The 11,500-nt window shown below is 37.0% G+C and overlaps 1 protein-coding gene across 1 annotated transcript; it reads left to right on the forward strand.

Annotated features, from left to right (window-relative positions):
* The first annotated feature begins 352 nt into the window (after positions 1-352).
* On the forward strand, positions 353-10,226 carry LOC144963136 (U6 snRNA-associated Sm-like protein LSm4). The gene is made up of 5 exons (XM_078896828.1): positions 353-470; positions 1,590-1,631; positions 3,948-4,046; positions 5,003-5,177; positions 8,217-10,226. The coding sequence occupies exons 1-5, from the start codon at positions 468-470 to the stop codon at positions 8,306-8,308; spliced, it is 411 nt and encodes a 136-aa protein (XP_078752954.1). The 5' UTR covers positions 353-467; the 3' UTR covers positions 8,309-10,226.
* Positions 10,227-11,500: the final 1,274 nt, after the last annotated feature.

Genomic DNA, 11,500 nt, shown 5'->3' on the forward strand with positions numbered 1-11,500 from the left:
TCTTAATTATTTCTAAACGCGTAAAAACAAACATCTTCACATTTCTTTTTCATTCTTAAAATCCAACCGTGGTGTAGTGGTTTAGCACTCCACTTAGTAGTCAGTAGGTAAATAATTACCCCAACAGGAAATTTAGTATAATTCAAAAAAAAAAAAAAAAAAAAAAAAAAAAAAAAAAAAAAGAAAAAGAAAAGAAAACACGCAAGCCACCAGGATATGATAGTAAATTGTCTATCAAAAGTGAGTAGTTTTCTTAGTGGGGGTGGGAGTCAACAGACTTTGGCATCTTTTTGAGTGTTTTGGCATTTTTTGAGTCTTCCCCTGGCATTTTGTTGAAAAATAATCTGGCAACCCTCCACTTCAACAACCTCGAATTACAAGAGAGATTTCTCCTCACGAATCGTTTTTTGATCGTGTGCTTTTGTGAGAGTGAGACACTTGCATGTCCAAATAACTTACTTATAACAATGGTAATGTACTTTTTCTTCAGAGGCACATTTCTTGCGATTTTTTCTTCTTCTGATTTCAGTTATTGTAGGCTTTATCAAATTAAACTCACTTCCTTGGCCCAAGTTGGGCTTGGGTGCCCAGCAGCAGTTCAGTGATTCAGTGTCAGTGTCAGTTCAGGCTAGAGGCTAGGCACTATTCACTATTATAAATATAAAACATGAAAATTCAGTTTTCAAATAACTGTTTAAAACATAGTTTGCTATGATGCATCGATATAATCCCGTTGGCAGTCCTCCCGAATAATCCTCGTGCTAGGTCTAAGTCTAAGGGAAACAACCCAAATTTTCCCTCAACTAATAATAAGGGAGACCTTCCATAAGCTACTACATCCCAAGTATTCTTGTTCTAGCAGGGGATTTGGGAGGGGGGAAACTTTTTTTTTAAAGTCGCCCCCCTCCCAAACCCCCTGCACAAGAACTTCTCGTAGGGGGTTTGGGAGGGGGGAGACTATGACTAAAAAAAAAAGTTTCCCCCCTCCCCAAACCCCCTACTACTAGTACTAGAACAAGAATACTTGTTGGGATGTAGTAGGTTATGGAAGGTCTCCCAATTAGGCACTTCGTTGATAACTCCAGTCCAGTGGCCGCCGATAGGCTCATTGTCATTTAGTACTGTAAGGTGAAACTCGTTAAAAAAAATTTAAAACTTTGTTTTTGGCTCTTCATCACTGTTTTGGCGTTATTTGTGAACCTATGTGGCTAATATTGGTATCATTTAAAGGGTACAAATACAAAACAAGCCTTCTAACGGTGTATTTCATTCTTAATTCTGGATTGTATTTCTCAGAAAGTTAAATGAAGTAAATTTTTTATCAATTTTTGAATTATAATAATTTTTTCAATTATGAATACATTTAAATTTGATACATCGATAGACATTTAATTGAAATATAAAATTCTGCAAAATTTCATCATCATCTATTGTAAATTGATACACTCGCTCACTTTTATATTACAACTCGCCTTCAACCCCACTTTTGAGGATAAAAACCGCATATTGTTTTATAGTCAGTTCCTGTTTGTTGTCAACTTTTTTGATGATTTTTAAAAAGTAACAAAAAGTTCTTTTCGTATTTTCAGTTGCCTCTGTCTCTACTTCGGACAGCAGTCAACCATCCAATGGTAAGGCCAGTTTTTAATCATGTCTGTCAATCTGATTTGATATTAGGCTGTGAAACTAGTCATTGTTTGCCCTAGGAGAGCAAAAAAATAGAGATATGTTATTTTAATTTTGATAATTCTAATGTTAAGAAAGTCAGATATTTGTTACCCTGGATGAATTGAAGCGAGTGAAAAATCTCTTTTGAAACTTGAGAAAAGACTTGGGATTTTGTATCAATCAGTTTGTGTGTGTGTGTGTGTTGACATTTGCAGTGATTTTTACATCTCTTATAATTGAACTTAAATTCTTATTTTTAACTATTCCCAACACAGTGATGCCAACACTCAGTTCCACCAGAAAAAAATCCGGTCTGGAGCAAACTATTTTGGGTTATGTGCAAATTTTGTAAACTTCCGGTGAAGTCACATTCCAAGGATACCACCACATCATCACTACCACCACTACTGCAATCATCATCACCATATCATTGCTACCACTATTACTACTACAACCACCACCACCTCATCATCATCATCATTAACACTATTTGCCATAAACACTCATTACCACTACTACTACAACAACCACCACCTCGTCATCATGACTACCATGACCACCACATTATTACTATAACCACGACCACCACATCATCATAACTACCACTTCTACACTACCACTACAACATCATCTTCACTATCACTACAACTACCACCACCACAGCATCATCATCACCACCTCTGTTACTACAACAACCCCCCCTACAACAACTACTGCAACCACCATCATCACCACCACAATATCATCATCACTACCATAACTACTACAACCATCACCATGTCATCATCACTACAGATAATACTACAACCATCAGCACCACATTATTACTACAACCACCAGCACCACATCATCATCACTAGCATTACTTCAACAACACTATCACCACATCATCTTCACAATCACAACTACTGCGACCACTACCACTACCATATAATCATCACTACCACAGCGACTACAACTACCACCACATCATCATCATTCCTACAATAACCACTACCACCCCATCATCTCTACTACTACTACTACTACTACTACTACTACTACTACAACCACCAGATCAACATCACATCACTACTACTACAACCGTCACCACCACATTCATCATCACTACCAATACTACTACACAACCACCATCACATCAACATCATTACCATAGCTACTACAACCACCACCACCACATTATCACTACCTCTACCACTATAATCACCACCGCCACCACATCATTATCATCACTACCAATACTATTACAACCACTACCCATGTATCATCATCACTACCACCACTACATAACCACCACCATTAGGTTTTGGAGCTTTACTTCTTTGAAATAAAGGGGCTTTGGGATGGTACTTGGCATTTACATTGGCATTTACATGTTGTATAGTTCTAATTCTAATTAGTTTATCTATTTAGAACTGTAAGATATGTATGTAAACACAATGCCAAATACCACCTCAATTCCCTTTTTTGGAATGTGGGAATTCCTTTTGTGGCATTGAGATTCCTCGAGTGGTGTCTGAAATTCCTGTGAACCAGATTTTAACTTGGCAGCTATGGCAACACGATAATATGTTTCAAGTTTTATGCCGCATTACACAGCAGATGAAATTTTTTTTTTTTTTTTATTTTTTACCTCAGGAAGAAGAGGCATCCAATATTTGCCATCACTTTGCCAGTTTAATTTTATTTTCTTCTTATACGTACACACTACGCTCACGAATATGGATATTGACCTTAAAGTAATATAAAGTAGAACTTAATTTCGATATTGGTGAAACCTGGAGGAGGGAATATTGCACAAACACCATGCCTAAGGGAAGTGGGGTAATCAAAGACCCAACAGAAGTAACACCAGGCTTCAGGCATGGCAATGGAAAACAGTGGTTTGCATCAAACAGACTACTGACAGGCCTGCTGCAAACATGCATTGGTGGGTTCTCAGGGAGTTAGTTGACTGTCCCCACTGTCAGGGAATGCCAGAGGCAGCAGACCACATAGTCCTGCACTGTCCTGTGACAAGATTGGCAGGAGGATTCAAGGCTGGCCTCAGCCTTGGTGCAGAATTTAAAGACTGGCTGGAGACTTCCTGTGTGGAGATGTAGCCATATGCTAATACTATTAACAAGAACGTGATGTATTAGAGATGATTACAATATAATGAAATTGTCCAACAGTTGGCCTATTATTTTCCCTTTCCCCCCTTAACCCTCGTTTTTATTGGCCAGCAATTTGTGGTCATTACAGCAAGTTACATTATATTTTCTTTGTTTTCTTTTTAGTTGGTTGAGTTGAAAAATGGTGAAACCTACAACGGACATTTGGTGAGCTGCGATAACTGGATGAATATCAATTTGCGGGAAGTGATTTGTACTTCAAGGGTAAGTTGGTGACAAGTGATGGTTTTTGACTCATTGAATACATATCAACGTTGCATATTTTTGATCAATTTAAAAGAAAATCTTTTTGAATAAATTGTATAAAGTGGTACTGGGGAGTCAAGATAAAATAAAATGCTTGAGATATAATCTCAATGAGAATATAAATTTTTCCTCTGTCCCATTATTTTCCTTATATAAGCCAAGTAATCAAATCAAAGTCTGATTTAGATAAACACGAATAGGCTTCAGTCATGTTAGACTAAACTGTTCTCTCCTGTAGTGACCTTCCATCCCCTATCTCTATGCTTTTAGCAAAAGTCAGCCTGTCTCAAGGCATGCTGATTTTTGTGATGATTATTTCTTGTATTTTTGTTTCTACTTTGTCTGACACTGTTTTATACACAAAATTTCAGACATACGTCTTACACCATTACCTGTTCCCTAATTTGTCACATTTCTAGAAAACGTTTATTTCAAATATCAAATTACAATATCATGTTTGTGGGGATGATTGGGTGACGCTCCAGTTTCGGGTTCGGCAGTTCCGCCTGTCCGGGCTATTTGAGCCCTTTGGCTGAGCAGCTCCGTCTTTGTCCTGCTTTTCTTTTAGGATTTGCTTCCTTAGCCTTTGGTCAACCAAGACTTACCCACAAGGCTGTGGGGCACTAGGGATCTTTTCTTTCAGGTTTTCTATCCGATTGTTTTCCAATACTAATGAGCTCCATCCAAGTTTGAAATCAGAGTCTCTCTCTCCTAGACGGACTGCCTTCCAGTGCTCACGAACTCAATCTACCTTTTTTTTAATCATGAGTTTGAACTTTAAGTAAACATATTGACGAAAAACATTGGTGCTCTACATTCCCTGAAAAAAAAAAAATTCACAGTTTGGCAGCTGCCATTTACAGGTCTGTGTACAGCCAAAGTTTGGTTTCAAGAGTTGATATTTCTGTTGACAGGATGGAGATCGTTTTTGGAGAATGCCGGAGTGTTACATCCGAGGCAGCACCATCAAATATCTACGAATTCCAGATGAGGTCATTGATATGGTGAAAGAGGAAGTCATACAAAAGTCCAAGGGAAGAGGAGAATTCAGAAGTGGAAGAGGAGGAGGCCAGAGGGGCAGAGGGAGAGGTATGGTTTAATGACATGTTTATTGTATCTAGTTTACTTTCGGGCTCCCAGTCTTGGGAGGAAAACTGTAAAAAGGGGTGTCTGCTATCCTACAATTTGTTTAATTTTTAGCTGATTGACTAGATGAAATTGAGCTTTTCCATAATTATAAAATTGTAGTTGGATTAATGATCACAGAACGCTAGTATTCTTCTTCTAGGTTCCATGCCTGGTCCAGGCTTCGGATACTGCATGAATTATCTCTCTCCATTCCTCCATGTCTCTTGCTTTTTCAAACATCTCTTGGATTGTTAGGTTGGTGAAGCCCTTCAGTTGGTCTATGAGTGTTTTTCTTTGTCTCCCCCGGGCGCGTTTACCAGGTATTTTTCCACAACTTGCCAAGTATTCATTCTTATCTTTCCTTACTATGTGTCCGAAAAAGGATAGTTGTCGATCCGCTATTAAGGGCATTAGTTTCCTTTGTTGGTATGTTTGTTTTAGCACTTCTTCGTTCGTTTTGTGTGCAGTATACGATATTCTCTGCATCCTTCTCAAACACCACATTTCAAAAGCTTCAATGTTCTTTTGTGTTTCTGCATTTGTAGTCCAGCTTTCGCATCCGTATAACAAGATTGGCCACACGTAGCACTTCAAGACTCGGAATCTAATCCCGAACGACATCTGTTTGTTTTTCAAAATGTTTCCGAGGTCCATGAAGGCCTGTTTGGCTTGAGTTATTCTTGCTCGTATGTCTCGGTTACATCTTCCATCTGTTGTCACTATTGAACCTAGGTATTTAAAACTTTCTACGTTGGTAAGTTGCTCGCCGTGAATCGTTATATTGCAGGTGTTGTTGTTTTCGGGGTTTTTCTGTATTACCATGCATTCCGTTTTGGTGATATTCACTTCCATTCCCTTGGCTTCACTATCTACTAGCACTTTGTCAACAATCTTTTGAAGTTGGATTTCTGATGTTGCAATGAGTACCGTATCGTCTGCGTATCTTATATTATTTATGTTGTGACCTCCTACTTTTATTCCCTCCATGTTAGTTATGCCCCTCATGATTGTTTCTTGGTATAGATTAAACAGATCTGGTGAGGCAACACACCCTTGACGGACTCCTTTCTTAATAGGAATGGAATTTCCTGTAGAGTTTCCGATTTTGATAGATGCCTGCTGGGTGTAGTATAATGTTTGCATGAGTCTGAGGTCTTTCTCATCAGCGCCAATGGAGTGCAGTTGTTTTAGTATTTCTTCGTAGCGTACTCTATCAAAAGCTTTTTTGTAGTCGACAAAACAGAGGTATAGTGGGGTCTGAACCTGTATAGCTCTTTCACTTAAAACACGGAGGAGGTATATTGCGTTCCTTGTCCCTCTGTCAGGTTGGAATCCATATTGTTCTTCTGTGATTTCGGGGTTAATCTTATTCCTTAGCCTGTTGATAATTATACGCAACAGTATTTTGTTGGTGTGGCTTATTAAACTTATAGTTCTAAAATTTTCGCATCTGACTGCACCTGCTTTCTTTGGTATTGCTATGAAAATAGAGTTACAGAGATCTTCTGGAATTTTCCCAGTGTTGTATATATTGTTGAATAATATGTGAAGTTCATCAATTGCTAGATCTCCTAGGCTTTTTAATACCTCTACAGATATTTCATCAGGGCCTGTTGCTTTACCATCCCTCATTCGTTCCATGGCATGTTCAATTTCACTTTTGGTGATGTTTGGTCCGCTTAATGGTTCTTTGAATTTCAGTGGTGGTTCATTTCTATTTGGATCATTGTACAGTTCGCCTATGTATTCTACCCATCGGCTTTCTATATGTTGTTCTTCAAATAGCAGTTCCCCTTGTTTGTTTTGGATACAACTTCCTGCTGCTTTGCTTTTCCTTTTCCCTGATAGTTCTTTTATTCTTTGGTGAGCTTGTTGGGGGTTGGGTTTGTATTCTCTTTCAATTTCGCAGCATTTCCAGTCTAGATAGTTCTCGTGTGCCTCGATGCATTTGGATTTAATGTGGTTGTTCAATGTTTGGTATTCTGCAGACCCTCTGTTGCATTTTCGTCTTTCTTCAAATAGGTTTAGAATTTCATTTGTCATCCATTCCTTTTTGCTGTTTATTTGAGCTATTGGTAAATGCTTTTCTGCAGTTGCTTTGACACACTTTTGGAATATATCAAATTGTTTTTCACATTTTTCGTTATCAGGATCACTTTGACTTTGTATCATGAGTGCATTTTCAAATTCTTCTCTCATTTTTGTTTGTATGCCATTGTCTTTGCATAACCTGTAATCCCTCTTTATTCTACCAGCTGTTCTCTGAATAGCTTTAAACTTTATCCTTACTGTACAAACAACTGGGACATGGTCACTGTCTACATCGGCGCCTGGGTAGGTTTTGCAATTTAATATGCCATTTCTGAATCTTGATGATACTGCTATAAAGTCTATCTGGTTCCTTGCTCTGTCCCCTGGTGATTGCCATGTCCAGGTTCTTCTTGGGTGTTGTTGAAACCAGGTGTTTGAAATCATTAATTTATTTGTTCTACACCAATCTGCCCAGATGTTTCCTCGTTCATTTCTGTCTCCGAGTCCATGTGGTCCGATTATGTCACCATCTCTGCCTCTGCCAATCTTAGCATTTAGGTCCCCCATTACCATAAGGACTTCTTGTGATTTACACATTCGTTTTGCTTTGTCTAGTGAATGGTAGAACGCTAGTATATGGGTATTATTATTAGTGTTTTAGTGATTGAGATTGTGAAAAATTTTGTCTCTGAATTAATTTGACCAGAATTTATTAGGTGTTTAAAACCTGTTGTTGAAAAAGATAAAATAGATTAATTTTAAAAAATTTAAATCCTCCTTTATTCGTCCCCATTGTGGAATTTATCTTGAGGAGTCAATTCGCTACCTCCGAGATGCCCCTGGATGAGATTTTTAAAACCAAACCAAAATCTTATTGAAGTTATTGCTACACCTCTCTTTTCAAATTTGGATGGATTTCAATTTGATGTTTATCTCATTTGTTTTGTCTTGTCTTTTTCCTTTTTCCAGGAGCTTTCCAACCTGGAGGTCGTGGTGGTCGTGGAGGAGGTCGTGGTGGTGGAGGTGGCAATAAACCAGGAAGAGGAAGGGGGGGTTTATGATATTCTCAATGATTTGATATGCTGATTGTTTTTATTATGTTTTACATGATTATACGAGAATGGTTGTTTTTGTTGTACAATGCAATGTTGGTTACTTTCAATGTAACAATAGTTACAGTAATGATTTGAACAGTTGAATTTCTTAGAATAGATGATAAGTTTGAATGCAAAGTTTGTGTTTGGATTGTCATATGATTATGATGATTTAAAATATAAATCGATGAGAGCGGACATCACAGAAAACCAGGATTGTCCCGGATCAAGCCAAAATCCCGGCATCCCAGAATTGAGTTGATTCCCGGATTATATGTGGAAAATGATATTTATTATTAACGGGGTCTGGGGAAAAAAATGGTCTCGAATTTTTGCAATCAAACCATTAGTCCATGAATCTCACTAATAACATGTCTTTGGGTGAAGGGGGCTTGTCAGGAAGTAAAGGGGGCTTGGCTAGTGAATTTGTAATTATCTTTTCTTGTTCACTATGTGGCGTGATTCCAAGAAAGGCTACTAAAAGAAATGAATTTGGAGGAATATTTCTATTTTTACTGGGTTTTTTTTTTTTTGCATAACTCGATTCGATTGCTACCAGTCTGTACAACTGAAGATCATATTGAATAATATGTTTGAAATTGTTGACTGACCGTGTTATTATCATAGGTTCATTACTTCATATTGGCATGGACTAATTTGCAGGCCTGTGACCCAAATTGTTATGGTCTCATTATTGTAATGGAAATACATAAAAACCAATGAAAAATTGTCAGGGAAAGGGCCTGTAACACTATTAAATCAAAACTGTAATTGCGTTAGGTTATCAGACCTGTCAACATGTCCATGTAAAATCTGATTTTTCAGAATTGTTACATTTCTGTTTGAATTTGATGGTCTTATACTAAGATATTTCTAAAACTACGTTGTGGTAGAGGATACAGATTGTAGACTAGATTAGTATCAGAATTAGATTTTCTACTCTACAGTGTTACTGTTCAATAGTATTGGCTCAAAGAACCTTGTTTTTTTTTCAAATTGACTGCAATGCAACGGCAGAAAGGAGGCTTATTGTTCAGTATAATATAAGAAGATAAAATACAATTATCATTACAGTTATCATTACTCGAGGACAAAAACAAGAAAGTATAGAATACTGTGTTGAACTTCAGTAGACTCAATGTCACTAATAGTACATGTATTATTGGTGAAAATGGTGATGCTACTTGTAGTTTATCTAAGTATTCTAAGTAAGAGTTTAATTTCACATGAAATACGCCAATATAGATTATTAGTCAAATCTTTACTATGAATTATAAGATAATTACTCGTTTAAGTGAATATTCAACAAATTATCTGTTGAATGTATCCCTTTTAGGCCTATTTTTGAAATAACGCAAATCCATTTTTCCAGCAGAAGCAGGTCTTGAAAATAATTTCAAGGAAATAGTGCTAATTTTCAATCTACGAATATACGAGCGATTCTTCAAGGGTACTATGTCACATGTCCACAAAGATGAGTTTTGTTAATGTTTGGTTTTTCTCAATGTCTGATTTGTGTGACTTTGTATGTTTTGAGCGTATATTTTAGATATGTTTTATTCCTTGTTTTGGTAAGAACAATTTTACTACTTTTCCTTTAATTTTCCTTTTATCTATGTTTGGGATGAAAAATCTGTGTTTTTGTTCCCAAAAATCCCTTGTTGGGAGGTCCGTGAGAGGGTGAGTGGTTGTGTAGGAATGCATGTGCATTTGAGTGTGTGTGTGTGTGTGTGCATGTGTGAATGTATGAGTGTCCAAATACGATTTGTGTCATCCGAGGTTCAAACTGCAACTGAGGTTTGATATTTTCCGTACAGTTATGCAATGCTTTGTGTTCATTTTCCCTTTTCTTGTAAAATAAATCACATTTGTCATGCTACCTTCATTTGGTTTTTGTATTCATCCCAATGTTTTGTAATACAACATTTTATTTAATGACATTAACTTGTACATTCAATGCGAAAGGGGTGATCTTTGGGAACAAGCTTGGGTGTAAAAATCTGTAAAAAGTATTGTTTTGTTTTGTGCCATTTGAGACACAAAAGGGGTTTATTTTTACTTTTTGTACTTGTTTTTTCTCTTTTTTAAACTAAAATTTCCCCCATAAGTTCTGATGAGGACCTATTCCAAGGGAAGACTTGTTGGTATCTATGTACTTTATCTGTTTTCCCTTTCCATATTGCCCTCTGTCTTTTTTCTGGATTGAGATTGCTCAGATTATTCCTGTTCCTGGTGAGGGTCCTTTGCTAGGTAGGAGACAGTCAAATGTATGGTACCTTTTTTGAAAGATTTTTTTGTCCCCTTGTCAATCATCTCTCTGTTATGTACTATCATGGCTATTAGTTTTGAATACTGTACTGTAAATTGTACTTTGTAAACATTTAGTGTTTCCTTCATAGCGGGACCCTTTCCTTGTTCCTGGATGGGACTTTTGGGTAATGTAAAAATAGACACATCAAAATGGATTGCTCATGGAATCTTCTATTCCCTAGTGAACCACTATCATTTATTTTCCTTTTTCTTTGGTGTTTTTAACTTCAGATCTACAACTTTTCTCTATCATCTTTCTTTTTACTGGCGCTGCAATGACCTGATAGTGTTTCAAGCGCCATAAAATCCCTAAACACAAACAGAACAATTACCACCATAAATGCATGGTAAGCTGGCACTGTTATTATTGGGGCGGAAAGAATGTTGTCTGTCCTAAGCTGGTCTATTCTTCATCTGTCCACACCATTGTTATCTCTTAATATGCCTCGATATCAATATTATATATTTGATTTCACATTGCCCTGCCTGGAGTCTGTTGCTAGGTGGCTGACAGTAGTCAGAGTGAAATATCTATAGGCAATTAAAAATTTAAAAAATCTGTAAATTGCCTCTCCTTAGATAATTTACATATTTATTGATATGCACTTTTCAACAATGCAAGTTTGCATCTCTTGGTGAGATTCTTTGTAGTTATTGTTTTGGTGGGATTTTAAGGCAGTCTGAATTGATACACGGATAATTTGCTCGTGTATCAACTTCTTTTGTCTTTTTGAATTATCACCCTTTGTCTTCCTTTCTCTAAGATGCTTTCAAAAGGTCTATTATCTTTAAACTTTTCTTTCATCTTCCTTTTTACTGGTGCTGATATGATTGCAAGCACTATAACCC

This window comes from Berghia stephanieae, chromosome 1 (assembly GCF_034508935.2).
Source record: "Berghia stephanieae isolate SIO BIC M18660-M18661 chromosome 1, UCSD_Bste_1.3, whole genome shotgun sequence".
In the NCBI taxonomy this organism is placed as follows: Eukaryota; Metazoa; Mollusca; class Gastropoda; order Nudibranchia; family Aeolidiidae; genus Berghia; species Berghia stephanieae.

Coding starts and splice junctions, on each gene's coding strand:
- LOC144963136 (XM_078896828.1), top strand. Junction 1,632..3,947: donor CAGCAGTCAACCATCCAATG/GTAAGGCCAGTT, acceptor TTTTCTTTTTAG/TTGGTTGAGTTGAAAAATGG. Junction 5,178..8,216: donor CCAGAGGGGCAGAGGGAGAG/GTATGGTTTAAT, acceptor TCCTTTTTCCAG/GAGCTTTCCAACCTGGAGGT.